The 26,190-nt window shown below is 35.6% G+C and overlaps 5 protein-coding genes, 1 non-coding gene and 1 pseudogene across 9 annotated transcripts; 2 read left to right on the forward strand and 5 right to left on the reverse strand.

Moving 5' to 3' along the window:
* Window positions 1–29: 29 nt before the first annotated feature.
* Window positions 30–102, reverse strand: TRNAA-AGC. The gene has a single exon. It is a non-coding gene; the product is annotated as a tRNA-Ala (tRNA).
* A 99-nt stretch (window positions 103–201) lies between these two features.
* Window positions 202–3,472, reverse strand: LOC103875140 (protein odr-4 homolog). Its single transcript, XM_009153609.3, has 12 exons — window positions 3,264–3,472; window positions 2,898–3,001; window positions 2,606–2,818; window positions 2,436–2,531; window positions 2,229–2,317; window positions 2,018–2,146; window positions 1,750–1,870; window positions 1,423–1,507; window positions 1,208–1,317; window positions 978–1,123; window positions 800–896; window positions 202–720 (listed from the first exon to the last, which is right to left on the reverse strand). The coding sequence occupies exons 2-12, from the start codon at window positions 2,976–2,978 to the stop codon at window positions 418–420; spliced, it is 1,470 nt and encodes a 489-aa protein (XP_009151857.1). The 5' UTR covers window positions 2,979–3,001; window positions 3,264–3,472; the 3' UTR covers window positions 202–417.
* Window positions 3,321–7,644, forward strand: LOC103875142 (putative pentatricopeptide repeat-containing protein At3g28640). Of its 3 annotated transcripts, none has more exons than XM_009153614.3 (3): window positions 3,321–5,445; window positions 5,522–5,582; window positions 7,422–7,644. In XM_009153614.3, the coding sequence occupies exon 1, from the start codon at window positions 3,378–3,380 to the stop codon at window positions 4,983–4,985; it is 1,608 nt and encodes a 535-aa protein (XP_009151862.2). In that variant the 5' UTR covers window positions 3,321–3,377; the 3' UTR covers window positions 4,986–5,445; window positions 5,522–5,582; window positions 7,422–7,644. The 3 variants fall into 3 exon arrangements, with proteins under 3 accessions (XP_009151862.2, XP_009151861.2, XP_009151860.2); XM_009153613.3 differs by lacking the exon at window positions 7,422–7,644 and adding an exon at window positions 5,928–6,271; XM_009153612.3 differs by lacking the exon at window positions 7,422–7,644 and having other exon boundaries at window positions 5,522–5,707.
* On the reverse strand, window positions 5,902–9,264 carry LOC103875141 (AAA-ATPase At3g28580). The gene has a single exon (XM_009153610.3). The coding sequence runs from the start codon at window positions 7,822–7,824 to the stop codon at window positions 6,322–6,324; it is 1,503 nt and encodes a 500-aa protein (XP_009151858.1). The 5' UTR covers window positions 7,825–9,264; the 3' UTR covers window positions 5,902–6,321.
* Window positions 9,095–11,508, reverse strand: LOC117126193 (AAA-ATPase At3g28570, mitochondrial-like). Its single transcript, XM_033273776.1, has one exon. It carries the CDS (start codon window positions 10,810–10,812, stop codon window positions 9,307–9,309), a length of 1,506 nt encoding a protein of 501 aa, XP_033129667.1. The 5' UTR covers window positions 10,813–11,508; the 3' UTR covers window positions 9,095–9,306.
* Window positions 11,509–16,618: 5,110 nt separating this feature from the next.
* On the reverse strand, window positions 16,619–20,956 carry LOC103875143 (AAA-ATPase At3g28570, mitochondrial). Of its 2 annotated transcripts, XR_004448676.1 has the most exons (2): window positions 17,327–20,956; window positions 16,619–17,214 (listed from the first exon to the last, which is right to left on the reverse strand). XR_004448676.1 is itself a non-coding variant. In XM_033273781.1 (1 exon), the coding sequence occupies exon 1, from the start codon at window positions 20,898–20,900 to the stop codon at window positions 19,428–19,430; it is 1,473 nt and encodes a 490-aa protein (XP_033129672.1). In that variant the 5' UTR covers window positions 20,901–20,956; the 3' UTR covers window positions 16,619–19,427. The 2 variants fall into 2 exon arrangements, 1 of the variants encoding a protein (XP_033129672.1); XM_033273781.1 differs by having other exon boundaries at window positions 16,619–20,956.
* Window positions 20,957–23,767: 2,811 nt separating this feature from the next.
* Window positions 23,768–25,387, forward strand: LOC103875144 (annotated as a pseudogene).
* The last annotated feature ends 803 nt before the right edge of the window (window positions 25,388–26,190 follow it).

Here is a 26,190-nt window from a genome sequence, read left to right on the forward strand (position 1 = left end):
GAGTCTTTCATGCAAAAAAAATATATAGATGGAGATGCGGGGTATCGATCCCCGTACCTCTCGCATGCTAAGCGAGCGCTCTACCATCTGAGCTACATCCCCATTTGTCTGTTCTTTATATTGTAACCGTTCAATAATATGTCTTTTGCTGGACATCCACTTTGAAGATGCAGATTTTTATGGCCTTTCAAGTAAGAACTAAACAAAAATTCTATATATCATTAAACCTTTAAATGTGTTTCAGGTCATGTTTCAAGGTAATCTCAAAAAGATAAGTAAATGAAAAAGCTTATGTTATAGTTTCCATCAAGAAGAAAGGCCACACTTGTAAGTTCGCTATCTATAACTCCAACCCAAAGAAACAAAAACACAACTGATTTTGTGGTTTGATGAAAAACAAAGACCTGTGAACTTTTGCTAATCCTTCCGGTAAAGCATGAATCCTAATATAACCGAGAGTAAAAGCACGAAGATCGCTACCATCATTGGGACATTGGATGCATTACTGGCGTTACCCGTTCCCTTGCTACCATCTTCACGGCTTGTCTTTACAACATTCCCTTCTAAGCGACAGCTGGCAGCAGAAGACGCAGAGGTTATCACGTCCCACATAGACTCCGCAACCATTAAAGACGTCTCGGTTTCCACTTCTGAGATCTTTGATGCGTCAAAAGAAGAATGTTCCATGGACATTAACTCCATACAACGTTCTTTTACTACCTAACATTAGGAAAAAAACAGGTATAAACATTTGGAAGAAGAAGAGTGCAACTGATAACATTGCAAGTTGATCATCTACCTCCAGTGATTCATATGGCTGTAGATAATCACAGATGTGTGTACCAGCTAACCACGGGACAAGAACTCTCTTAGGAAGACGAAGATGGCAAGCTTTTCTGTTTTAAAAAACATTAGAGACTTTAAGCATTAACATAACCAGACAATAGAGTAACGGTTATGTTTAGAAGTTGACTCACGTAGATGAGTTTAATATGGATTTAGAAATGGGAATTGTCAATATCTCAGCTTCTTCATCGTCTCCAACATCAGGTGGATTGAGATCCTGCTCAGCCTCGTCACAGATAATGTCCAATCTACTATGCAGACTCCTAGTAATGTCAGCCTGAAAAGAAATAATACATACATCACTAATTTTGTAAAACTTTAATAGGTCCGATAAAACTGGGAAGAGGCGTAGGTGCAGTACCTTTATATCAGCAACAGCTTGTGAAACTGGTTCTTTCACGTTCAAATAGGCATAAGAGTATATAGAACCACCAAATTGTAGAATTCCAGTAACATTCTTTGCAGTTAATGCTTCACAACATTAAACCGTGATGTTTAGATTAGATCATCAAAAGATATGTCCGTTGAGCAAACCCTAGTCCGTGTTTAAGTTAAGAGTGATAAAAGAAAACATACCCTCAGCTCTAATATCTTTCATGAATGGGAATAACAATTCAATTTCATGCTCCCCCTCCGTGTTGCAAGGCTCATCGTTGTGCACCTTCACTCCAACAAAAGTTAAACAAGATATTACAAACAGGGGTTGATAACACGGACAAGGCAACGATCGATGCACACAAAACTATATTTCCGACAGGTTATAGCAATGATTAATGCACAAAAAAACTACATTTCAGACAGAGTTCACAAGGATAACTTGACTGCATATAGTTTCCCCCTTCCCATCAATATTCAACAATAAACACAGAAACATAAAAAGCATAAGGTTTACTTTCTCCTCACCAAGTCCCCATCAATCATTGCATTTGCACTCTTCAACTCTTTTGCATGAACTGCAAGTTCTTGACGGAGAATCTCAGTAAATGTTTGCCTAGTTGACTCACCCTTGGAGTAAATAGGTAATCTACCAAAGAAAAAATATACAAGAAAATCAACAGAAAGAGGTCAAGAATAAATACAAAAGGAATAGTTGAAATCAACATTGTATTCACGAGCGAAGAAGCTACTGAATGTAAAACCCAAAAATCCAAATCTAGATGCATTAACATACCTGAAATTAAAGTTGTAGTTGCACTTAAACCTTTGCAGAGTACTTAATACCTTTCCCAGCTTAAAGTCACAAGGTCGAAGGCTACTTGATGTAATACTTGAGTTCAACAAACATGTTCGACAATTCCATCTACGTACAAACATTCCGCTCTTAGTTTAATTACCAGATAGTTCTCATAGTTTTAGTAAGTGAACCTAAAAAGGGGGTGTACCTCCTTGGACTGTAGCATATGTGAACAAGAAGAGCTTCATCCAAGGCAGGATCCAAATGCCGTATTGCATCTGAAACTGCCTTAATAGCCTGATAATTTAGATTCATCAACATGCATTAGAGTTGCAATAGCATCCAAAAGATTACTCATTAACCAAAGTACAATCAAGCAATGTCCATTGGAATATTAGTCTCACACAAAACTAACCTGGCAAAGGATCATAGTTGAATTCTTAAAAGAACTGTCACTAGCCCATACATAGATACCAACCACCTTCACTCCACCCAAAAGCATTCTCGATACCTGAAGAAGAAACAACCATTACAATGCCAAATCACCTTCATCTAACACTTACAAGACAAACAATAGTATCAAACCTGTCTGGCATGTTCTGCTACCCAATCACAATCAATCGACAGAGAAGACGACTCTGAAGACTGAGATTTCGACTTGGATGGCTTCTTTTTATCATCTCTGGTCTCCAAAACCGAGCATGCTGGCTCTCCAGCATCGTTGCTCGGCGTTGGGATCAAATCAAACACAAATCCACGATCTAAAACAGAGCTAAGCTTTCCTATCACAAGACCCACCTATGCACCAATCATCAAATCAAATCCACACTTGAAACCGCAACAATATCAAGATGACATAACATGAATTAGTGACTACCTCAGCAGGAATAGCTGAGCGAGAGAGACGATCTTCAGTAGATGTGAGCTTAGCCTCTTCTCCAACTACTGCTTTCACCATTGTTTACCAATGAAGAAATATCTCTGCAACAAGTAGAAGAATGTTCGCATGCATAAAAATACATCTTTTCGTAATCCCAGAATCAACGAACCCCAAAGATCGAAACTTTCCCTAAATCACATAATCAAATGTCGAATTCAATAAACCCATCAACACAAAATTTCAAACGAAACGGGAATTTGCAAAACCCAGAAAGGGAAATTGAATCCCTAAACGACGTAGAGAAAGCCTTATAGCAACGAGACAGAAGGTTACAGCATTCAAAAGGGTTTCGTAAGACCTTACCTCCTCCCTCTTTTGATTCGAGTAATTGCTCGGAGTGATTGATATAAGATGAAGATGCTGAAAGGTTGACTGTCTTCCTCACCAACACACCACATTCAGAAACTGAGAGTTATTATGTTTACAGTATACACATCTTGTCGTTTTTATTTATCAAACATCATGCCGTTTTTATTTCCGAGACTCGCCGTTAAATCAAAAACCTTTCATTTGACGACGACGTTGACGATGAGTGTTCTCTCATGGAAGACTCTAATCCTCGCGAGCCAGCGCTGCAAAACATTACAACAAATCAAATCAACACACGCGTCATTCATCATCCACAACCTCCACCGCAACACTTACGCCGTCAGCAAACTCCTCACCTCTCTTCTCCCTCTCCCAAATCCAAACAAACACTTCCCTTACGCTTCCCTCATCTTCGACTCAATCCAATCCCCCAACGCCTTCGTCTACGACACGATGATAAGAATCTGCTCTCGAACCTCACAGCCTCACTTGGGCGTACGCTATTTCAAACTAATGATGGCTGAAGATGACATAGCTCCGAGCTACCTCACGTTTCATTTCTTACTTGTCGCTTGTTTGAACGCTTCTTTGTTCGATATGTGTAAGCAAGTCCATTCCTTGGTGGTTAAAAATGGTGTCTTTACCTCGGACGGTCACGTGCAGACTGGAATCTTGAGGCTTTATGTGGAAGATGGAGTTTGTTTGTCAGATGCGCGGAAGGTGTTCGATGAAATTCCTCACCCGGATGTTGTGAAGTGGGATGTTTTGATTAACGGGTATGTTAAACGCGGGTTAGGATCAGAGGGTTTGAGTGTGTTCAGGGAGATGTTGGGTAGAGGGATAGAGCCGGATAAGTTCTTAGTTACGACAGCGTTAACGGCTTGTGCACAAGCTGGGGCTCTCACTCAGGGGAAGTGGATTCATGAGGTTTTGGAGAAGAGGAAATGGATTGAGCATGATGTGTTTGTAGGGACGGCGCTTGTTGACATGTACTGTAAGTGTGGTTGCTTAGAGACGGCTTTGGAAGTCTTTGAGAAGTTGAGTAAGAGGAATGTCTTCTCATGGGCGGCATTGATTGGAGGATACGCGGGTTATGGTTATGGTGAGGAAGCTATTGTGTGTTTGGAGAAGATGGAGCGAGAGGACGGTGTTAAGCCTGACAGTGTAGTTCTTCTTGCGGTGTTAGCCGCTTGTGCTCACGGAGGGTTTCTTGAAGAAGGCAGAGGGATTTTGGATAATATGGAAGGTCGATACGGGATCACTCCGAAGCATGAGCATTACAGCTGTATTGTTGATTTGATGTGCAGAGCTGGGAGATTAGATGAGGCGGTTGAACTTATTGAAGAAATGCCAATGAAACCGCTTGCATCTGTATGGGGTGCGTTGCTGAATGGTTGTCGGACGCACAAGAATGTTGAGCTAGGAGAACTAGCTGTTAAGAATCTTCTTGAGGTAGAGAAAGGTAATGCTGATGAAGAGGAAGCAGCTCTTGTTCAACTATCTAGTATTTACATGACTTCTCATAGAAACGGCGAGGCGTCTAAGATTCGTCAGATGATAGATCAGAAGGGAATAAGAAAGGCACCGGGATGCAGTGTGTTAGAGGTGGATGGAGATGTTACGAAATTCGTCTCGGGAGATGCGTCACACCCGAATCTGCTGCAAATACACACATTGATTCATCTTCTATCGGTTGATGCCTTGCAGATTCTGTAGCACGCGCTCAATAAGCTGCAACTCTTATCAGAGGACGCTCTTGGGTTATCTTGTTTCTACAGACTGTCTTTTAAGCGTATTGAACCCACAACAGGCGTTGGAGGGCTGTCCAAAGGCTATGTGGGTATGGAGATAAGAGTACTTTTGAAGGAACGAGAGGAGTTTCTGAACATGCTGCAGTTCTATATCATAGTAGAGGGAAACATTGGACTCCCCGAAGTAGGAGCTGGAAACTTAAGCAAGGCCTTAGAAAAATGAATTTATGAATCTTTCACAAGAGCCTCTGAGAGGGTTATAAAGAATTGTTTGATTCAGACTTAATGGTATCTGGAGAGTGGAAGAGAAGTGCATGAGCGAAAAAGGAACAAAACAGAAGCTTCAGTTGAAAATTATGGCATTTGGGCACACCTGGAGTAGAGAGATTTGAGACTCTTGAATGTGAAAAAGCTGAATACATGATGTAAGACATATAAGCTCAAAAGATATTTTCCATTCTATTATTTCTATACACTAGGTAACCAAAACTGTTACTGCAGGTAAACGGTGACTGATAAGGGCATTTGTCTAGTCTTCGCCCAGGATCACTAGTTTGACCAGGTACCCTCTCGTCTTTCTTAACAAGCTGCTGCTTTGAGTTATGTTGTGCTCCTTAAGAACTTGTCTTGACTTGTAAAAACATAACGTTTAACAATTCACTCAATATGATTTGGTTTCATTTAGCATCTCAACTGATAATAAAAGAAGCTTATAGAAAATAAATAGATGGAAGCCTTACGAAAATCCAAACACAATATCTTATTGAATGTTCGGTGTAGTATTGGATTTTGGTTGCTTAGGTCGGATTTCATATACAGCCTGATGCTAGATTCTTTCAGCATCAAGTTGGTGTAGTCACGTAAAATGCTTCTTTTTGTTGTTGTTGTTGTTGTCGTTGTCCTACAGCATATTACCGAAATACACAGTAGCAGAAACCAAAAGTATTTGGTCTTGGCCCTCTTTGTTGGGAGGGAGATGCAACCGAAGGGGATATAACTTGCCGTTTAAAGGGTGCTTGGAACAGCTTGATATATAATTCGAGCCGTCTCTTCTTCAAGCTTCTGTTTCAGCTCTTCTGGTCCCATTCCCTTGAAACAGAAAAGCTCCTCCTTCGCTCTCTCATATCTACATTCCCCTCGTTGTCCCCAACCCTGTAATAGATTAGTCTTGGGTAGACATGGCTGAACAAAGTTCTGAATATGCTCAAGATGGAAGAGACTAAAATGCTTTATAAGAGTGATTATACAATATAGTAGATTATCTCTATATAAAAGCAACATATATAGATTTCCTTCAAAATTCATTGCTCTTCTTCAATCTTTTTCTTCTTCTCATCCTTCTTTGCCTTCATCTCTGCTTTCTTTTCCTTTATTCTCTTCTTCTCTTCCTCTTCTTCCTTCTTCTGCTTCACCTCTTCCTCAACCCTCTTCTTTGCTTCCTCTTTTGCCTCTTTCAACGCTTCAATCAAACGCTTCAAACATGTCTCCCCTTCTTCCCCTTCTGACTTCGGCAACAGATTCTCCCCAACATCCGCCGGTGTCATCTTGATTCCTTCAACCTCAAGCAATCTCTTTATCTCATCAAATATTTCACTCTCCTCCACATCCAAGTAGTTCTTGGCCAACACCTTAAACGCTTCAAACCCGCAATACGACATCTCTATATGCTTATCCATTCTTCCTTTCCTAATCAAAGCAGGATCTAGCTTGTCCACAAAGTTTGTAGTAAACACAATGATCCTCTCTCCACCACAAGCTGACCATAACCCATCAATGAAGTTCAATAGCCCTGACAATGTAACCTTGCTCTCTTTCTTCTCACCTTCACTTTTCATCATCTTCTCATCTCCATCTTCCTCTTCCTTCTTCTTCTTTCTCTGTCCCGTTAGGTTAAGAGAACAATCAATATCTTCAATCACAATAATAGATTTACTCGATGTCTCAATCAATAAACTCCTCAGCTGTGTGTTATCCATAACCGTTGTTAACTCAAGATCATAGACATCATACTCCAAGAAGTTCGCCATGGCAGCTATCATGGTAGACTTACCAGTCCCTGGTGGACCAAACAAAAGATACCCTCTCTTCCACGCCTTCCCAATCTTCTTGTAATAATCCTTGCTCTTACTAAACTTAATAAGATCGCTCTTGATCTCTTCCTTCTTCTTCTCCTCCATAGCCAAAGTATCAAAACTCGCAGGATGCTCAAACGTTACATGACTCCACTTTGTCTGGTTCCTATGGTTCTGCCCCGGAGTATTCGAGTAAAGCTTCCTCTCTCTGTTCTTCATATCTATCATCTTCCCTTCCTTCACAACATGCTCAAGATACCTCTCTATGATTACTTCTCTGTCACGTCTATGGAACTTCAACATGTAATATCTCTTCTCATCGGCTGCAGGGTAGAAAGAGAAAGATTGCCTAGTGTTCCTCACTTTCTTGGACTGCCACCAAACCGTGACGCTCTCGAACTCGTCGGTTATCTCTTCTCTATCGTCCATGCTAAGGACGAGAGACTTGCTTCCTTTGGTTGTGTTGGCTTTGAGCTTCTTGGCTCGAAGAGAGGAGTCTTTGCTGAGGTAGCTTTGGATTCCTGAGTAGACCTCGCTTCGTTTGAAATGCTCTCCGCTGTATTCGTGGAACTTGATTTGGATGTAAGGGTAGAAACGGCTGAAGAGTCTTTGAAAGAATGGTTCCAAGTGGTCTCCTACGTGAGGGAACCATCGTCTAAAGATTGTGTATGTAAACATCAAGGTTGCTAAAGTAGAGCCTGTGTTAGCCCATAGTTGACCCATCGTCGCCATTTAGAATAGGTTTATTTAGGTTTCTTGAGTTATAAGAAAGGTTTTCTGAGATGAGATTTTGATCAGAAAGGAATGTTATAGTGGTTCTGACACAAGAGCTTATGACAATATATAATAAAAATTTACTTGAAAAGCCTCTATCAATATTATATTATGTCTGCGCATATGAGAATATGAGATCACTTGGGAACTACCTAACGACTATTTTTATAACAAAAAAAAAACATTTGTGGAAAAAGATCATAACCAAACAAAAACTGAAAAGAGAAGGAAATTGCACGCTTCTACCATCAGTCTCATGCATATTATAACTTATGCAGAATGTATTTTAATTAAAAGGGTCCTTTACGAATAGACAACACAACTAGTGTACCAGTAGATGCTAAAAAAGTCTGAAGTATATACATCATTGTTTAACTCATATAGTAGCATGTACCACAACTATTGTACAAGTGGATGCCAAAAAGAGTCTGAAGTGTTATATACATTGTTATCCAACTATCCTAAAGGCAAAGGTTTTCTAATTGAATAGTAAGGTATACTACTTATTTAACCAGTTCTCGGAATGTAATTCGATAGCGCCTAGTCACGTCTCCAACCAGTAGTATAGGAATCCGAATCCCCATAGTATATTGTATAATCGCAGCTAATGAACTTTGGCAAGAGAAACAAAACAACAAAACCCTAAAAATTACAAATTTGATGATTTCTCGTGATTCATGTAATCGTGGATAAGTATTTTGGAATATTTTCAAATATCTTATTGTTTATTTTATTAAATTTAGATAATTATCTTTATTGTTTTAAGGTTTTATAGTTTTATTTTATATACAGTTTTTAACTTTGTATTCAGTTTTATTATATAAAGCTTTCGCTACATCAGCGTGTAAGTTTCAAGGGAAGGAGTCTTTTTATGTTAGGAAGACGGCTATTATTATTATAAGTACGGACAGAGACAAGTAAGGAGTGGTTAGATACTTAGTCCACTGAACCAAGAACGAGACCGTCAGTGCTTGGACGTTTCCTCTTAGATGCAGTTTCTTACTGACAATCTTAAAATACCAAACTCGTCAGGGCTGATCGATTGATTACTCTCATTATTGGCTGGGCCTAGTGCTAAATCTATTGAAACTTGGACTTTGGTAGTTTGAAATAGGGTTTCTCCTCTTGAAGATGAGATTAGGAGATTGTGTTTATACTTATGAGATTAATCACATTTGCTTAAATCTTTTGTTTCAACTCTTGACTAAAGCTCTAAGATAATCAATACTAAACACACAACAAGGAATTAAAATAGACAAAAAAACATATGACACACAGAACTTCACTTGAGGAATTACTTTCTTCACACTTCAAATAGACCACTAATTTCCTAGCCGCTATTTAATTCCATAAGTTTGGTTTTACAAGCTAGAAATTGGTGGCTATAAAACATAATAAAACACTAATATCAAAGCAGATGGTAAAACTACTAGAATCTTATTATTTGGTTAAATACTTAATCTTCTTCTGTTGTTCATTTGAATGTTGGTTCAACTTCATCTGTTCCAAAGCTCGGATCAAACCCTTGAGTGATCCATCAACACCAGATTCACCATCTTTCACCATCAAGTTCTCCGCAACATCAGCCGGTGTCATATTCGTTTCTCCCAGCAACGTCTCAATCTTTTCAAACAAGAGATGCGAATCAAGATTCAGATAGTTCTTGGCAAGAATCTTGAACGCTTCAAATCTGCAATAAGAGAACTCTATATGCATATCCATCCGACCTCTTCTGATCAAAGCCTGGTCAAGTTTCCCCAAGTGGTTCGTTGTAAAGACAAGTATCCTCTCTTGTCCACAAGCCGACCATATCCCATCTATAAAGTTTAACAATCCAGAGAGTGTAACTGCATTCTTCTTCTTCTCTTTCTTGATCTCTGCGTTGCTCTGATGATCTTCTTTAACTCTCCTCTCTCCCGTGAGGTCCAAGGAACAGTCTATATCTTCAATCACAAAGATTGACTTACTACTCGTAGCTAGCAACAGCTTCTTGAGCTCCCAGTTGTTTTCTATCGAAGTTAGCTCAAGATCATAGATACTATAACCCATTAGATTCGCCATAGCTGCAATCATAGTGGACTTGCCTGTCCCTGGAGGTCCATGCAACAAGTAGCCCCTCTTCCAAGCTTTCCCAATCTTCTTATAATACTCTTCCCCATCTCTAAACGCTAAAAGATCAATCATAATCTCATCTTTCTTCTTTGGATCCATAGCCATTGTGTCAAACGTTGCTGGATGCTCAAAGTCAATGCTACTCCATAGATTCATCGTAAACATCTTCCAGTTAGGGCTTGGATTATTCATAAAGATCTTGACCTTCTTCTTCTTCTTTTCTTCAATGGACTTGCCTTCCTCTACAACGTATCTCAAGTAAGAACCAGTCACTACCTCCAGGTTACTTCTATGGAAAGTAAGCCTACACATTTTAACACCGTCCGTGGGTTTTAGAACCTCCCACCAAATCTTCACACCTTCATACTCATCCTCAACTTTATCATCGTCCCGTTTGATATCCAAAGACTCTCTCCCCCTCGCCTGACTCCCCTTGAAATTCTTCACTTGAGAGTTAACTTGTGCGCCAAGGTAGGTCTTGATGGCTGAGTAAGCGTAGTTATGTTTATACTCCTCGATTTCTCTGAATCTGATCTGAGCGTAAGGCGAGAAGAAGGCAAGAGTCTTGTCAGCACACTTCTTGAAAAAGGGTAACCGTTGGATTGCGTTGACGAGGAGTTCTTGGATCGTGATCTTGAGATGTACAGGGAAGTATCTCCTAAGAGTTTCAATGATGAAGAGTAGACCAGCAATGTTTGATCCAATAGTTGTTATGTTATCTCCAAACATTGGCTTAACGATGGATCCCATCAAGATTTCAATTAGGTTTCTTTTACTTTTCTTTGTCTGAAGAAGAAGAAGCTTCTGATCTTTTCTCACACTGGTTTGACTCATGATTGCGTTGTGTTTCTCTCTTTCTCTCGCTCGCTCTCTGCCTCTGAACTTGGATTCTTCATAAAAAGGTTAACCTTCTTCTTCTTTTCTTTAATGGAGTAGGTTTGAAAAGACCCATCATCACCATTCCTTTAATTCTCTCGAATCTCTGTTTTAGGGTTTTGGAATAGGTTTATTTAGGTTCCGTGAACTAGAAGGAAGGTTTCTGAGATGAGATTAAGCTGAGATTTTGATCAGAAAGGAAGGTTAATGTTGGGGAAGAAGATATAGGGGTTCTGGCATACAAGAGCTTATGACATTTATAACAAAATTTTACTTGCGAAGTCTCTATCAATTTTGTATTGTAGATGTTATGAGATCACACTTGGAAACTACCTAACCACTAATTATTTACAGTTTTTGTTGGAAAAGAAGAAGAAAATCTATACTAATAAAAAGGACCTTTTGAGGCTCCATAGAGAGTCCACATCAGCGGTAAAAACTTCTCCCAAAAAATGACACGTGGCATAAAATATAGTTTTATATTTTAATATTACTAATTTTCAAAAATTATAAATAACATGTAAACATACAGCATAAAAAATAGAAAAACTACATTAAACTATAAGATTATCATTTTTCACTTAAAAAAAGACGGATTATCTTCATAATGTAACATTACCGTTTTATAAAATAAAAACATTATATATAATTTCAAAAATAATAAATATATGTAAACATACAACATAAAAAATGGAAATACTACATTAAACATATGTAAGATTACCATTTTACATTTTTATTTTTAAAAAATAATATGTAAACATTAAACATATGTAAGATTACCATCTTTCACTAAAAAAAGACGGCTTATCTGCATAATGTAACATTACTATTTTGTAAAAAAAAACATTATATATAATTTCGAAAATAATAAATAATATGTAAACATACATCATAAAAAATGGAAATACTACATTAAACATATGTATGATTACCATTTTACATTTAAAAATAAAAATAATATGTAAACATACAACATGAAAAAAATGGAAAAACTACATTAAACATATGTAAAATTACTATTTTTCACTAAAAAAAACAGTTTATCTCCATAATGTAACATTACCATTTTATAAAAAAAAAACATAAATATAACTATTTGACTATTTGTCCAAGTTTTTCTATAAAACATTGCCGTTTTACATTAAAAATGAAAAAATACATTAAGATTTAAACATCTATCTTAAAATATAAAATATAGATATTAATAAAATATAAAATATAAGAAAGAGAAATACATAATATATAGAAAAATAAATAATAAGTAAATATTATAAATATATAAATATACGAATTATATATACAATAATAAGTAAATGCACAATTTTAAAAAAAATGGAAAGAGTACATTAAATATTAAACATCTATCTTAAAATGTAAAATATAGATATTAAGTAAATAGAAAGTATAAGAAAAAGAAATACACAACTTAAAAACAATGGAAAAAATTATATTAAGATTTAAACATCTATCTTAAAATATAAAATATAGATATTACGCAAATAGAAAATATAACAAAAGGAAATACACAATTTAAAAAAATAGAAAAAGTACATTAGTATTTAAACATCTATCTTAAAATGTAAATCTATCTTAAAATATAAAATTATTAGTAAATAGAAAGAATAAGAAATAGAAATACACAATATAAATAAAAATAAATAATAAGTAAATATATAATATAAGTAAATACCCAATTTAAAAAATGGAAAATTACATTAAGATTTAAAAATATATCTTAAAATTTAAAATATAGATATTACGTAAATAGAAAGTATAACAAATAGAAATATACTTTTTTTAAAAATGGAAAACGTACATTAAGATTTTAACATCTATCTTTAAAAGTAAAATAAAGATATTAAGTAAATAAAAAGTACAAGAAATGGAAATACATATACAGGAAAATAAATAATAAGTAAATATTTAAATCTATAATATATGAATTATATATATAATAATAAGTAAATACACAATTTTTTTTAAAAAAATGGAAAAAGTTCATTAAGCATTAAACATGAATCTTAAAATGTAAAATATATAATATAAGTAAATACACAATTTAAAAAAAAGGAAAAAGTACATTAAGATTTAAATATCTATTTTAAAATATAAAATATAGATATTACGTAAATAAAAAATATAAGAAATGGAAATAAACATTTTTAAAAAATAGAAAAAATACATTAAGATTTAAACATCTATCTTAAATGTACATATATCTTAAAATGGTAGTAAATTATATAAAAATGAAAATACCACATTAAACAAAACAAAAATTAAAATGTACTCCCTCCGTTTCAAAATAGATGATGTTTTAGAGAGTTTTTGATGTTTCAAAATAGATGATGTTTTCATATTTCAAGGTATCTTTTATCTTTATCAAAAACTGTGTAACCAATTATATTTTGTAGTATGTTTTGTGATTGGTTAAATAATTTTTAATTTATATTTTAGTGATACTTTTTAGATAAAAAACAAGTTTTTAATATTTGTATCCCAACCTAAAACTTCATGTATTTTGAAACAGAGGAAGTCAAGAAAGTCCATATAAAACTCATTATTCCATCAATATCAACCTCACACTATCAAGAAAAACTTTAAAGCACTCGAGCAAAAAAATGGTTCTACCATCAACTATTGCCGTCCCAAAAACCCTTAATGACTTTGAAGGAGATTTTTTATAACAACGAACTTTTTGTTAGGTGGATTCATTGTTGGGAAACCCACAACTTCCAAAAGCCAAACTTATTCATGGGAATTGAATTGCTTTTCATAGACTCAAAGGTATTCTTACAAATTTAAATTAATCTAATCCATCATTTTATTGTTAATATTCATACTAACTATTTCATGATCAAACTATTACAGTTAATAACCATTCAAGCATTTATCCCGAAACACTTCATTCCACGCCGAATCAGGTATTGGTTCATGTTGGTTTAGTATTGTTTTTGGTTTATTAACAGGTTTACGATGGTCCTATTGTAAATATAATTTAAGTTAGTTTAGCATATATTATGCTTAAAATAACTTAAATTAAATAATAGTAATATTATGCTTAAAATATAGTTTTAGAGAGTTTTCAAATATAGTTTATATAACATTATAGGTGATGAATTTAATTATTAAATTCGTTTATTACTTAAAACTAAGTTATTTTAAAAACATACTGAGTTATAAATATCAATGATGGATTGGTGAGTATAACATGAAGACAAAAATATAAATATTTGATTTTCAAGATAAGAAATTCAGCTTTTACTCAGTTACTCAATATATAATATCTTAAATTATTTTTTAAAAAAATATACATAATTTATATATATAGATTAATCTTCCAAACTTAAACTATTATATTATATATGAATAATGTTTTTAAATAAAAATAATTTCTGATTTAAAAAAGAAAATAAAAAACAACAAATGGTTATTTTCAAATAATGGATATAATTTACATTATACTATCATTTAACAAGTATTAGATACGTTTTGATATATCATTATTTTCTATTTCCATAAAACAATAAATTGTTAAACATCAATATCATCTAGATTAAGTATACGAACAACACAAATTCAAATATCACAAAAATATTTACATAAACATTATAATACAATAATTTGATCAAAAAATACAATTAAAACAATATTTAAAATAATAGTTATATACTTAATATCTGAAAATCAAAGATATTTTTGCTAAAATTGTACTTACCTGGCCAAGGAGATCGACCATCTTTTTACGGATCGATTGATTGTTGAGCATGTGGTCGATCCGAAAATACTCTACAGTTTAATTTAATATCTAAAACATTTATGTTAACACTCAAGAGATAGTTTTGCTAAATATGATAATTAGATAGCCAACAAAATTACAAAAAATATTTAAATAGTAAAAAAATATGTTAATTTAACATGTTAAAATTTAAAAATAAATTTTAATTATGACATGCATCTTAACATTTATATAAATATATATCATAACCTAAATATAAATAATTTAACAACTTAAATTAGAAAAAAATAAAAATCCCGGGCGTAGCCCGGGTTAATCCCTAGTAACTAAACAAAGACGGAAAATAGCCATGGTTTCACCGTCAATTTCATCATAAAGTTATTCAATATAAGTAAAAGTAGCGTCCATAAAAACTAGTAGGCTGGGCGTTTGGGCGTTTGGGTTAGTTTCAACCCGATTTTTTTCGGATCCGGATGTTTCGGGTCCTACACATTTAAATCTTATAGGTATTAGTAAATTTTTGGTCCGGATCGGTTCTTTTTCAGGTTCAGGAAGGTTCTTCCTAGGTCCGTTCGGGTCTATAATTAAAATACCCGTAAAATACCTATAATTTTCGGATTCATAACAAGTCTGGATCGGATTCGGATATTCAATATAAGGACACAAATTACCCAAACCTCCATTAAATTTAGTTGAAATCTATCATATATATCTAATTTTTTACTAAATAACTTAAAATAAAATATTTTTAAACTCTAAATTTTACATTTGATTCTTCATATTTCTTGAAAAATGTTACAAAAATAATACCAAAGATTCTTAACAAAAACAAATTCAACTAAATCATAAAATAAAATATAAAAAATAGAATATAAAAAATCATAGTTTTGGATATTTATATTTTTAGCTCGGGTATGAATCAGTTCTTATCGGGTTGGATATATTTGGGTAGGTTTTTTTCGGATTCAGGTCTATTCGGATGGTTCTTTTTGGTTCTGGTTTTTTTCGGGTAAATTTTTTTTGAATCTAATAGGTATTTGTAAATTTTCGGTTAGGTTTTGAGTTGGGTATTTTCGAGTAGATTCTGATTCGAACTAGGTCCAAGTAAAATGGCCGGGCCTAAAAACTAGTATACCAGTAAATGCCAAAAGGAGTCTGAATTACATAATTGTTTATCTGATAAAGTGACATGTAGTGGTGGACTAAAAACGTTTTGATATCCAACTTTCTTTAGGTAAAGATTTTCAAACTGGATAGTAACATATATTATTTCTTTAACAAGTATATAACCTAATGCGTATGACCTGCGCTTAGATGACAATCGGATCCTTACATCATATGATTACGTATACATAGGAATACAAGAGAGACCAACAAAACTCAATATATATATATATATACTCCCTCCGTTCCTTAATAATAGACTTTCTAGAAAAAAATTTTGTTTCACAAAGATGTATTTTTTGTGTTTTCTATAAAAAATTTGTAAACTTCAAGAAAATTAATTGACTTTATTGAATTACTATTGGTTAAAAGTTATTGAAAATTGAAAATTACAGAAAACGATACATTTCTTATGATAGTTTAATGTGTTTTCTTAATATGTGTGAAAATACTAAAAAATATATCTTTTAGAAACGGAGTGAGTATTACACAAGTTTTAAACCCAGTACCATCCACGGAAAAATGGCTTATGTCTGAACTACGAGTTGCTGAAAAAATATAAGTAAACTCTATATGTACACAAAAACATTTCTATACTCTACATTAATTTGAATTACATACACACATGGATTTATAAAATCGATGCCAATTCATGATTTAGCTTGAACTCTTTTAAAGTATCGGACGATGAGTATGATGATTAGGTGGCTGATTAGTTAGCTTCATCACAAAACGGACCGTTGAAAAAATCAATACTTTATGGGTTAAGACTTTAAAAAATTGGGCTAAATGTTGAAAATGATGGCACAAAATTGTTGAACGGAAGAAAACAATGTCATATCTTTTTTTTTTTTTTTGTGATAAAATGTTAAAATTATATTATCAAGTTTTCTGTTTTTGACAGAGATTACAAAGGAGAACTAGTAGCAGAAGTACAATAATTGAAACTAAACACAAGTTTACATACAAGACCTAAAGCCCAAGAGAGGAGAGCAGGAGCATCCAAAGTACCGGAGAACAACGAGGCGAGCTAAGACCAAAGGACCGGAGCAGAGGAGGAGAGTCGACGGTTGCCGCGAGCCCGAGAGAAAGGCGCCCTCAAACCTTGATTGCACGGTGCCTACAGCTTCCTAATGACCTACCAAGCAAAGCTAATCCAGAGAATCTCGAGCACGGATACACTTACCAACCCGACACTCACCACCACCAGTGGCACGAGGTAGTGACACAGACCAGCGATGCCGTCGTTCAGAAGACGTTCTCGAAGATTGCCGCCTTCAAGTCTGTCAACCGGGACCGTATACACCCATTTAACCAAGAGTCCATATAGAACAATCGGACTGGAGAGGTACACCACCTCTGGAGTGGCGCAATCTGGTGAGTTCGTAACCCGAGACCCAATTGCCATCCTGAACAAATCTAAACTACCTATTACAACCGCAAGTGAGCAAGAGTACCTGCACAAAGCAAATGGAGAACAGAGAGGGGCGATGAACGCCACACCGCCGGCAACTCAGAGCTATGAAGCCGAAGCCGAAGCGAACCGCAGTGCGCTGCCACCAGAACCACCGTGAGGAGAGCACGGAGCCCAACCTTACAGAGTCCCCACGCAACCCACTGGAGACCACCAGTGGAAAACAAAGCTAGAGTTTGATGGCCGGAGCACAAAGCTCGAAGCCGGAACCCCAACAAGACGCCGAACCCACCATCAGTCAAACGCCACACTGAGAGATCAGAGAACACTTGGAGAGGACCACCGACGACCCACACGCCACCAATCCTGAGAGAGCTAGACGAGATCTGAGAAAAAAACCCTAACCGGACTGAAGCTCCAAGCAAGAGGAAGAGAGCGGTACGATGAGACAGCGCCGTCCTCTAGCGCATCCCACAACACCGAAACCCTCTAGATCTACGCCGGGAGCACCGGATCTGAACCGGAAGGGGGACCTTGTCTAACTAACCCTCCGCCGAGACCACAGAGATACACAAGGAGGAACGGAGAGACACAAGAGCAGGGGGGCTCCGACGACCGCACGACCGCACGGAGGACGCAGCAGTCGCCGGAGCAAGGAGATCTACGAAAGAGGTTTTTTTTTTTCTTCTTAGAGAGAGGTTGGAGAGAAATAAGAGAGAGAGTGTCTAATTTTCCGAAATTTTTTAGATCAACAATGTCATATCTTCTTAGTTGATCGAGAAAATAGAGACAAAATCCTCCAAATTCTTTTCGTTTTTCATTGTTTCAACTCAAATATTGTATGACTACTATTGAAGTCGTCTATTGAAAGCTAGGCTGTTATTTTGCCATCAAAAGTTGAGGTAAATTATCAGTTAGATGCTTCAATGATAATTTTCTAGATAAGGGTTTTGGAGCCGATTAGCTCTATATCTGTACCATTGGTCCCCTTTTCTCTGGTTTCTGCCTGCTTTGAGGACGGCGTCTGACTAGAGCTTTCAGGGCACTTCAGTGGCGGTGAAGGCGAGCTGGTGGAAGGGAGAGGTGTCGACCTATCCACTCGCAGGCTCGTACCGGCGAAATCAAGCAGATCCAGTTACTACTTTAATCCTTACGCTTTCTCTTTCTTTTCAGGTCTTCGGATCAATATTCCCTCTGTTGCGTTGCTGTTGGTAAAAAGAGAGTTTGAAATAAAAATATTTCAATTATACTTTATATGTTACTCTATAACAGAATAAAATTAGATTTACTTTATAAATAAAACAATTCAGTTATTTTATGTTATCTTCTATTTTTCAATATAAAGTAGAGTATCATTGAAATATATTTCAATTCTACTATAGAGTTCTTCTATTCTGAATAAAACAATAAAGTGAACCATTGAAGAAGGTTATAGTCGAAGGAACCCACCGTCCCTTATGCTTGGCGGGTCAGCTAAATTCAATTGTGGATACCCGTCAACCTGCAATAATATATAATAAAAAAATAAAAAAACTATTATTTATGAGAAAAAACTATTTTAAAAAATTAAAATTATTTATTTAAAATAATAATTATTTTTACTATTAATATTATCTGCTGGTCTAGTGATCACCCAAGAGTTTAAGCAGGATGAGTGCGGGTTTTATATTTTCTTCTTGCGGGTTAAACACGTCATATTTTTTTAATCAAAAACATCACTTAACCCGTGCATTGGCTGGCTGGCTGGTCAAGCGGGGTGGGTTTGACCCAAAACCCATCACTAGGCTGATCGATTGATTACTCACATTATTGGCTTGGCCTAGAGCTAAATCTATTGAAACTTGGAATTTGGTAGTTTTAAATATTGGGTTTCTCTTGGGAATATGATTTAGGAGGCTTTGTTTATACTTATGAGACTAATTACATTTCCTAGATCTTCTGTCCCAACTCTTGACTTAAGCCCAAAGATAATCCATACTAAACACACAACAAAGAATGAAAACAGAGACAAGAACATATGGAATTCACAGAAATTCACTTGAGATTACTTTCTTCACACGTCAAAACATTGTGTTTTTTTGTGTTTACTTTTTTTGGAAATCTCTATATATGATCTGTAAAATGTAAGGTGTGAAGTACTAATAACAAACACTAATTTCAAAGCGGCTATTAAATTCGATTTTACAAGCTACAATTGATGGTAAAAACATAATGAAACACTGATCTCAAAGCAGATGACAAAACAGCTAATACTATTTATTTGTTACTCTCCTTCTGTTGTTCATTTGAATGTTGGTTCAACTTCATCTGTTCCAAAGCTCGGATCAAACCCTTGAGTGGTCCATCAACACCAGATTCACCATCTTTCACCATCAAATTCTCCGCAACATCAGCCGGCGTCATATTCGTTTCTTCAAGCAACGTCTCAATCTCACCAAACAAGAGATGCGAATCAAGATTCAGATAGTTCTTGGCAAGAATCTTGAACGCTTCAAATCTGCAATAAGACAACTCTATATGCATATCCATCCGACCTCTTCTGATCAAAGCTTGGTCAAGTTTCCCCAAATGGTTCGTTGTAAACACAAGTATCCTCTCTTGTCCACAAGCCGACCAAATCCCATCTATGAAGTTCAACAAGCCAGAGAGTGTAACTGCATTCTTCTTCTTCACTTTCTTAATCTCTGCATTGATCTGATCTTCCTTAACTCCCCTCTCTCCCGTGATGTCCAAGGAACAGTCTATATCCTCAATCACAATAATCGACTTACTAGTAGTAGCTAGCAACAGCTTCTTGAGCTCCCAGTTGTTCCCTATCGAAGTTAGCTCAAGATCATAGATACTATAGCCCATTAGATTCGCCATAGCTGCGATCATCGTGGACTTGCCTGTCCCTGGAGGTCCATGCAGCAAGTAGCCCCTCTTCCAAGCTTTCCCAATCTTCTTATAATACTCTTCACCCTCTCTAAACGCTAAAAGATCATTTATAATCTCATCTTTCTTCTTTGGATCCATAGCCATTGTGTCAAACGTTGCTGGATGCTCAAAGTCAATGCTACTCCATAGATTCATCGTAGACATCTCCCAGTTAAGGCTTGGATTGTTCATAAAGATCTTGACCTTCTTCTTCTTTTCTTCAATGGACTTACCTTCCTCCACAACGTACTTCAAGTAGGAACCAGTCACAACCTCCCAGTTACTTCTGTGGAAAGTAAGCCTACAAATGTTAGCCCCATCGTTGAATTTAACAACCTCCCACCACACCTTCACACCTTCATACTCATCCTCGAGTTTATCATCGTCGCGTTTGAAATCCAAAGACTTTCTCCCCCTCATCTGGCTGCCCTTGAGATTCTTCACTTGAGGGTTAACTTGCGCGCCAAGGTAGGTCTTGATGGCAGGGTAAGCGTAGTTGTATCTATACTCCTCGACTTCTGTGAACCTGATCTGAGCGTAAGGGGAGAAGAAGGCAAGAGTCTTGTCGGCAAACTTCTTGAAAAAGGGTAAGCGGTGGATTGCGTTGACGAGGAGTTCTTGGATCGTGACCTTGAGCTGTCCAGGGAAGTATCTCCTTAGGGTTTCGATGATGAAGAGTAGACCAGCAATGTTTGATCCTATTGTTGTTAAGTTGTCTCCGAAGAGTGGCTTCACGATGGATCCCATCAAGATTTCGAATAGGTTTCTTTTGCTTTTCTTTTTCTGAAGAAGAAGCTTCTGATCTTGACTCATGATTGCGTTGTGTGTGTGTCTCTCTCTCCCTCTCTGCCTTTTGTATTTTTTTTCAGGTCTTCAAAGTGATGACCTATAAGTTTCTTATTGCTCTCTAATTTATCACTCTCTATCGTGAAGCGTATTGTGACATTTTTTGTATTCATCATCATCTTGTTTCAAATTATGTCAAGAAAAAAAAATCTCAAGTATTCCATTTTGAGTGAAATATTCCATATTATCTCCTATTAATTTTTGAATGTTCTGTTATTAAGAAGTTAATAAATTATCTTTTTATGGTGAAATATATATACTTACTTCTTTAAAAAGGAAAAAAATCGTTTTCTATTATAGAAGTTTTTCAAGTCACACATGTTGTATTTACGTACTTGAATCTTGGGTACGAATTTGACTGAAATAATTCAAAGATATTTTTGATATGAATTCGAACCTTTAAAAAAAAAAGATCAAACTTAATGTGATGCGTATCGGGACCAATCTGATATTGACCCATCTCTGGCTAAAGCTGGCATTGTAAATTGTACAAGGTATTCAATATATATATATATATATATATATATATATATGAATATATATTCGTTTGATATTTTTTCGTAGATAATTTTTTCTTGAAATCAGATTGCTGGAATTTTACTGGATCAAGTTAAATTACGCTAACATTACAAACAAAAAAACAGCGAAATCTGTAAGATTTGTTTTTTTTTTCTTATGAACACGCTTGCACTAAATAAGCTTCCGAGGTCTTTTTCAAAAAATGGAGTGGGAGATAGCCGATAGCCAACCAGAGAAAATTGTGACCATACCAAAACTAAATAAACAAAAAAAAACAGAAAAGGCAAAAAGAGTACTTTGTGGTCAGGCTCAGACGATAGATATACAGTTCTTCGTGGCAGGACTGATAAGATGGTTGCTTGAGGATCAAGTTAGCATATTTTCATCTTTGCAGATTCGGCCGTAGAGAATCTCTTTGTCACATAATCAAACGGACCAAGACTTACCTTAACAAATGTAAATGTTTCCATAGAAAATAACAAAAAAAGTCTAACTAGTCTAGTGGATATCACACAAACTATAACGACTATAAACTTCTGAAAGACTCTTGGTTTTAACCACCAAGGAGTAAATGATTATACTGCATAGAATACAACTTTGGTTTGAGGTAATTGCTAATAATCTTTTATGTGAAATGAATTCTCATAGTCACTTCAAAAATTCTTATATCACCACCACGTTACATACAGTATTTGATTCTTCCACAAGTAGCCAGGACCAGAAACTAGTTTGGTCCCCACACCCTAGCTTCGAGCTCAATAGCATATTCATGACTTGAGCAAATAAACCAAAATCTTTGAATACTTTTGGGGTCTCAATGGTAATCGCATAGTATTAGATAAAATAAATGGTGCATAATTAAAATACGGTACAGTTCTATTATAGTTCATATGTTATGGTTGATAAATGTGGTTTTAATAGAATAGATGATGTCGAACAATATTTGATTGGTAAAAGCATTTTGTGGTTTCGCTTGATAAATATTAAATATAATGTGATATATTTTTGAGTAATTGCATCCTCTATACACGTTAGAAAGATAATTTAAGTGATTGGAAAAGTTGATATCTGCTCCTGTTTACAATAGACGTATGCCCAAAACTAACCCTATACGTATGTTCAAAACGTCGCTTTCATCAGAGTTTCCTGACACACAATGTGATTTGATTGATATTCGACGTCGGGGACAAAATGGTAAGTTCCCCACCACGCCTTTATCACCATACCCAAATAAAAAGTTAACCGCTATGAAACCTAAATATCTTTCGTTCCTTGTATTTTCAGCGAAATGGCCCTATATTTTTTTAGTTTACAACTTTTTATTTTTAATTTAAATATTATAAAATTTTCTTTTAGTAGTGAACTAGATGCACCATTTTGACGAATTTGGCCAAAACTTTAACTAATTTCTCCAGCTTAACTCAAATATGGTTTCCTAACATAAATCTAAATCAAATAGAGGAATAAGTCATGCTTCAACAGACTGGTTTAGTCCAACTTTTAAGTTGGTCTCCCAAAATTTTAAAACAGTACTAAATTAATGAGATTAGCCGGTTGTGATTTTGTCATGTTATAATTGTACGTATAAAAAATCATTTAATTTTGTAAATGTAGAAGTACACATCGCTACTAACTTTTCTATACACTATATATGAAGTCATTCAATAAGATCTACTGCATTAATTTAAAATGCATAGAAACTAACTAAATTTACTAAAAATAGTTATATATTAGATCAATATAACATTAATATGTATTTGCTAATTATTTACTAGTATATATATATATATATATATATATTTTTTTTACTAGTATATATATATTTTTTTTACTAGTATATATATTAACCATATTATCAGTTTAATTTAAATCCAATGCCTTAAATTAATTAAAATTTTACTTTACTTTTTTTTTGTCGTCGAGAAAAACAATTTATTTGAGAGAGTTGAATTCTAAAACATTTTTAGGTGTAGAATGAATGTTCTACTACTGTCCCAATAGATCTTTATATATAGTTTTATTATTAAAATTATTGTTTTAAAAAATCAAAAATAAAAAAGCTAGTACTAACCAGTGCGGATTTCACTGGACCGCTGGTTAATATTCTCTGGTTACTGTCTTTACTAGCTTATTTTGTCATTTTTTGAAGTGAGTTTTTTATTTGTTTTACAATTTACAACGAAACCGCATTTAAAAACTAACTCGTGATTGGTGCTTTATTGCTGATTTCTAAAAAAACGCTTTGAAAAATCGCATTAATACTTTCAGTCAAATTTGTACTCAAGACCATGAAAATTTCGTGAATAAAAGTATTACAAATAAATAAATAGATATTGAGTGGTTAAGTAGTTTAGTCACAAAGTCTCATGAGAAACCAAAAGAAAGAAAGCAAAGAGTTTCTTGAACACACAAAGATGCGTGAGACCGGAGGAGTCTGGGGGCTCACAGGCTCCACAATGACAAGCCTCATGTTCCTCTGGGCGATCTACAAACAGTTCTTCCCTTACCAGCTCCGAGTCCTGATCGAGAAATACGTTTACAAGTTGATGAAATGGGTCTCTACTTCTGTTCACATCAAGTTCAACGAGTACACAGGTCTCAAGAAGATCGAAGCTTACAACTCCATCCGCAACTACTTGTCCTCCAAGTCAACGGCCCATGCGAAAAGACTCAAAGCCAACGAGAAGAAAGGCAGCAAATCTCTGGTGCTCAGTTTGGCCGACCACGAAGCGGTGGAAGACGTGTTCAACGGTGTGAACGTGAAATGGTCTTCTCACGTGAGCAAGCGTGAGGATCACTCCAACGCGAGCGCTGGTTCCGAGGAGAGAAGGTACTTCACTCTCAGCTTCCACATGCAGCACAGAGAGATGATCATCGAGAGTTATCTCGACCATGTTTTGAGAGAAGGGAGAAAGATCGAGTTCAAGAACCGAGAGAGGAAGCTTTACACCAACAACAAGAGTCACGGTTGGTCTTTTAAGGAAGGCAAATGGTGTAGCGTTCCTTTTCATCATCCAGCTACGTTCGAGACTTTGGCTATGGATCCCGTGAAGAAAGAAGGGATCAAGAAGGATCTGGTTAAGTTTAGTGAAGGAAAAGATTATTAGAAGAAGGTTGGGAAGCCTTGGAAGAGAGGCTATCTCTTGTTTGGTCCTCCCGGGACTGGTAAGTCTACAATGATCTCTGCTGTGGCGAACTTCTTGGAGTATGATGTGTATGATCTTGAGCTAACCACCGTGAAGGATAACTCTGACTTGAAGAGGTTGTTGTTGGATACAAAAAGGAAGTCTATAATTGTGATTGAAGATATAGATTGTTCCCTTGGTGTTACCGGGCAGAAGAGGAAGAAGGAAGAAGATGAGGATCAAGAAGAAGAAGATGACGAGGGTAAGAAGAAAAAAGCATCATCTGAGAAGGCTTTTTATGAAGAGAGAGAACGGAGTAGGGTTACTTTGTCAGGGCTACTAAACGCTATTGATGGGTTATGGTCAGCTTGTAGTGATGAGAAGATTATGGTGTTTACTACCAACTTTGTGGAGAATCTTGATCCGGCTTTGATAAGGAGAGGAAGGATGGATAATCATATTGAGATGGGTTATTGTAGGTTTGAGGCTTTTAAGGTTTTAGCTAAGAACTATTTGGAGATTGAGTGGCATGAGTTGTATGGAGAGATTGAGAGGTTGGTGGAGGAGATAGATATGTCTCCTGCTGATGTTGCTGAGAATCTGATGCCTAAGTCTGATGAAGAGGATGCTGAGGTTTGTCTTAGGCGTTTGGTTAAGTCTTTGGAGGAAGAGAGGGAGAACTCGAGGAAGTTAGCTGAGGAGGAGGAGAAGAAGAAAGCGGAGTTGGAAGCTAGGAGGAAGAAGAAGATGAAGAAGAAGGCAGATCTGGAAGTAAAGGAGAAGGCGGCAGATTAAGAGGAGAGGAAGTAGTTAGTTTGCTTCTACAACAAGAAAAGTTAGAAAGAAAGGATCGTTTGCTTTTGCTAGATCACTAATCATGTTTTAAGTATTTAGTTTAATGAGTATTTTTAAGACTAATCATGTGTTAATGCTTTCTTTAGTATAAGAGTATTTTAAGATTGATCATGTATTAATGCTTCTCAAGGTGTCACATTGCTCCACTTTGCTCCTGTCTCAAGCATCTTTGTGCTTGCGTTTCACGAAACTCTTCTCTTTTTTATTTCTCTGGAGACTTTGTCTAAGTTGTGCTCTGTGTTTGGTCTCTTTGCTTCTTAACCATTAACTCTCTATTATTACACTCCTGTCACAACTTCTAGGGTCTCAGAAAGGCCACTGCGTTTAATATTATTTTGATAATAAAAATGTTCATATGTTATAATGAAATTTATTGTAGTATTGAGGGACGCTAGAAAGTTGGGTTCGTATTCAACATATTGTGTTCACATGTATCATTGGTTACATCATGAAGATATGAGCTTAAAGTCTTGAAGCTAGATGTGTGGACCAATCTGATTTCTGAGTAGTGAGTGTTAACCAATTCTGAACCAAGCAACAATAAAGTAGTAATGTAAAAGTTTTGTTGCTATTGAGAAAAAGCTTTGGTAGTGAGCATTCATATAATTTCTAAACCTTTAACTCTCTGTATATTATACTCATGAGTCCTATCGCAACTTCTAGGGTCTCAGAAAGGCCACTACATTTTATTTTGATACTTAAAATGTTTATATATTATAATGAAATTTCTTGTATTATTAAGGGAGACTAGAAGCTTG

The sequence above is a fragment of the Brassica rapa genome, chromosome A06, assembly GCF_000309985.2.
Source record: "Brassica rapa cultivar Chiifu-401-42 chromosome A06, CAAS_Brap_v3.01, whole genome shotgun sequence".
Lineage (NCBI taxonomy): Eukaryota > Viridiplantae > Streptophyta > Magnoliopsida > Brassicales > Brassicaceae > Brassica > Brassica rapa.

Excerpts from the sequence above, each read along its gene's own strand:
- LOC103875140 (XM_009153609.3), bottom strand. The coding sequence starts at position 2,978 with ATGGTGAAAGCAGTAGTTGGAGAAGAGGCTAAGCTCACATCTACTGAA. Across the intron at positions 2,318-2,435 it reads CAACTATGATCCTTTGCCAG|GCTATTAAGGCAGTTTCAGA; the intron begins GTTAGTTTTGTG and ends CTAAATTATCAG. Across the intron at positions 2,147-2,228 it reads ATATGCTACAGTCCAAGGAG|ATGGAATTGTCGAACATGTT; the intron begins GTACACCCCCTT and ends GTTTGTACGTAG.
- LOC103875143 (XM_033273781.1), bottom strand. The coding sequence starts at position 20,900 with ATGAGTCAAGATCAGAAGCTTCTTCTTCAGAAAAAGAAAAGCAAAAGA.
- LOC103875142 (XM_009153614.3), top strand. The coding sequence starts at position 3,378 with ATGTTTACAGTATACACATCTTGTCGTTTTTATTTATCAAACATCATG.
- LOC103875141 (XM_009153610.3), bottom strand. The coding sequence starts at position 7,824 with ATGGCGACGATGGGTCAACTATGGGCTAACACAGGCTCTACTTTAGCA.
- LOC117126193 (XM_033273776.1), bottom strand. The coding sequence starts at position 10,812 with ATGAGTCAAACCAGTGTGAGAAAAGATCAGAAGCTTCTTCTTCTTCAG.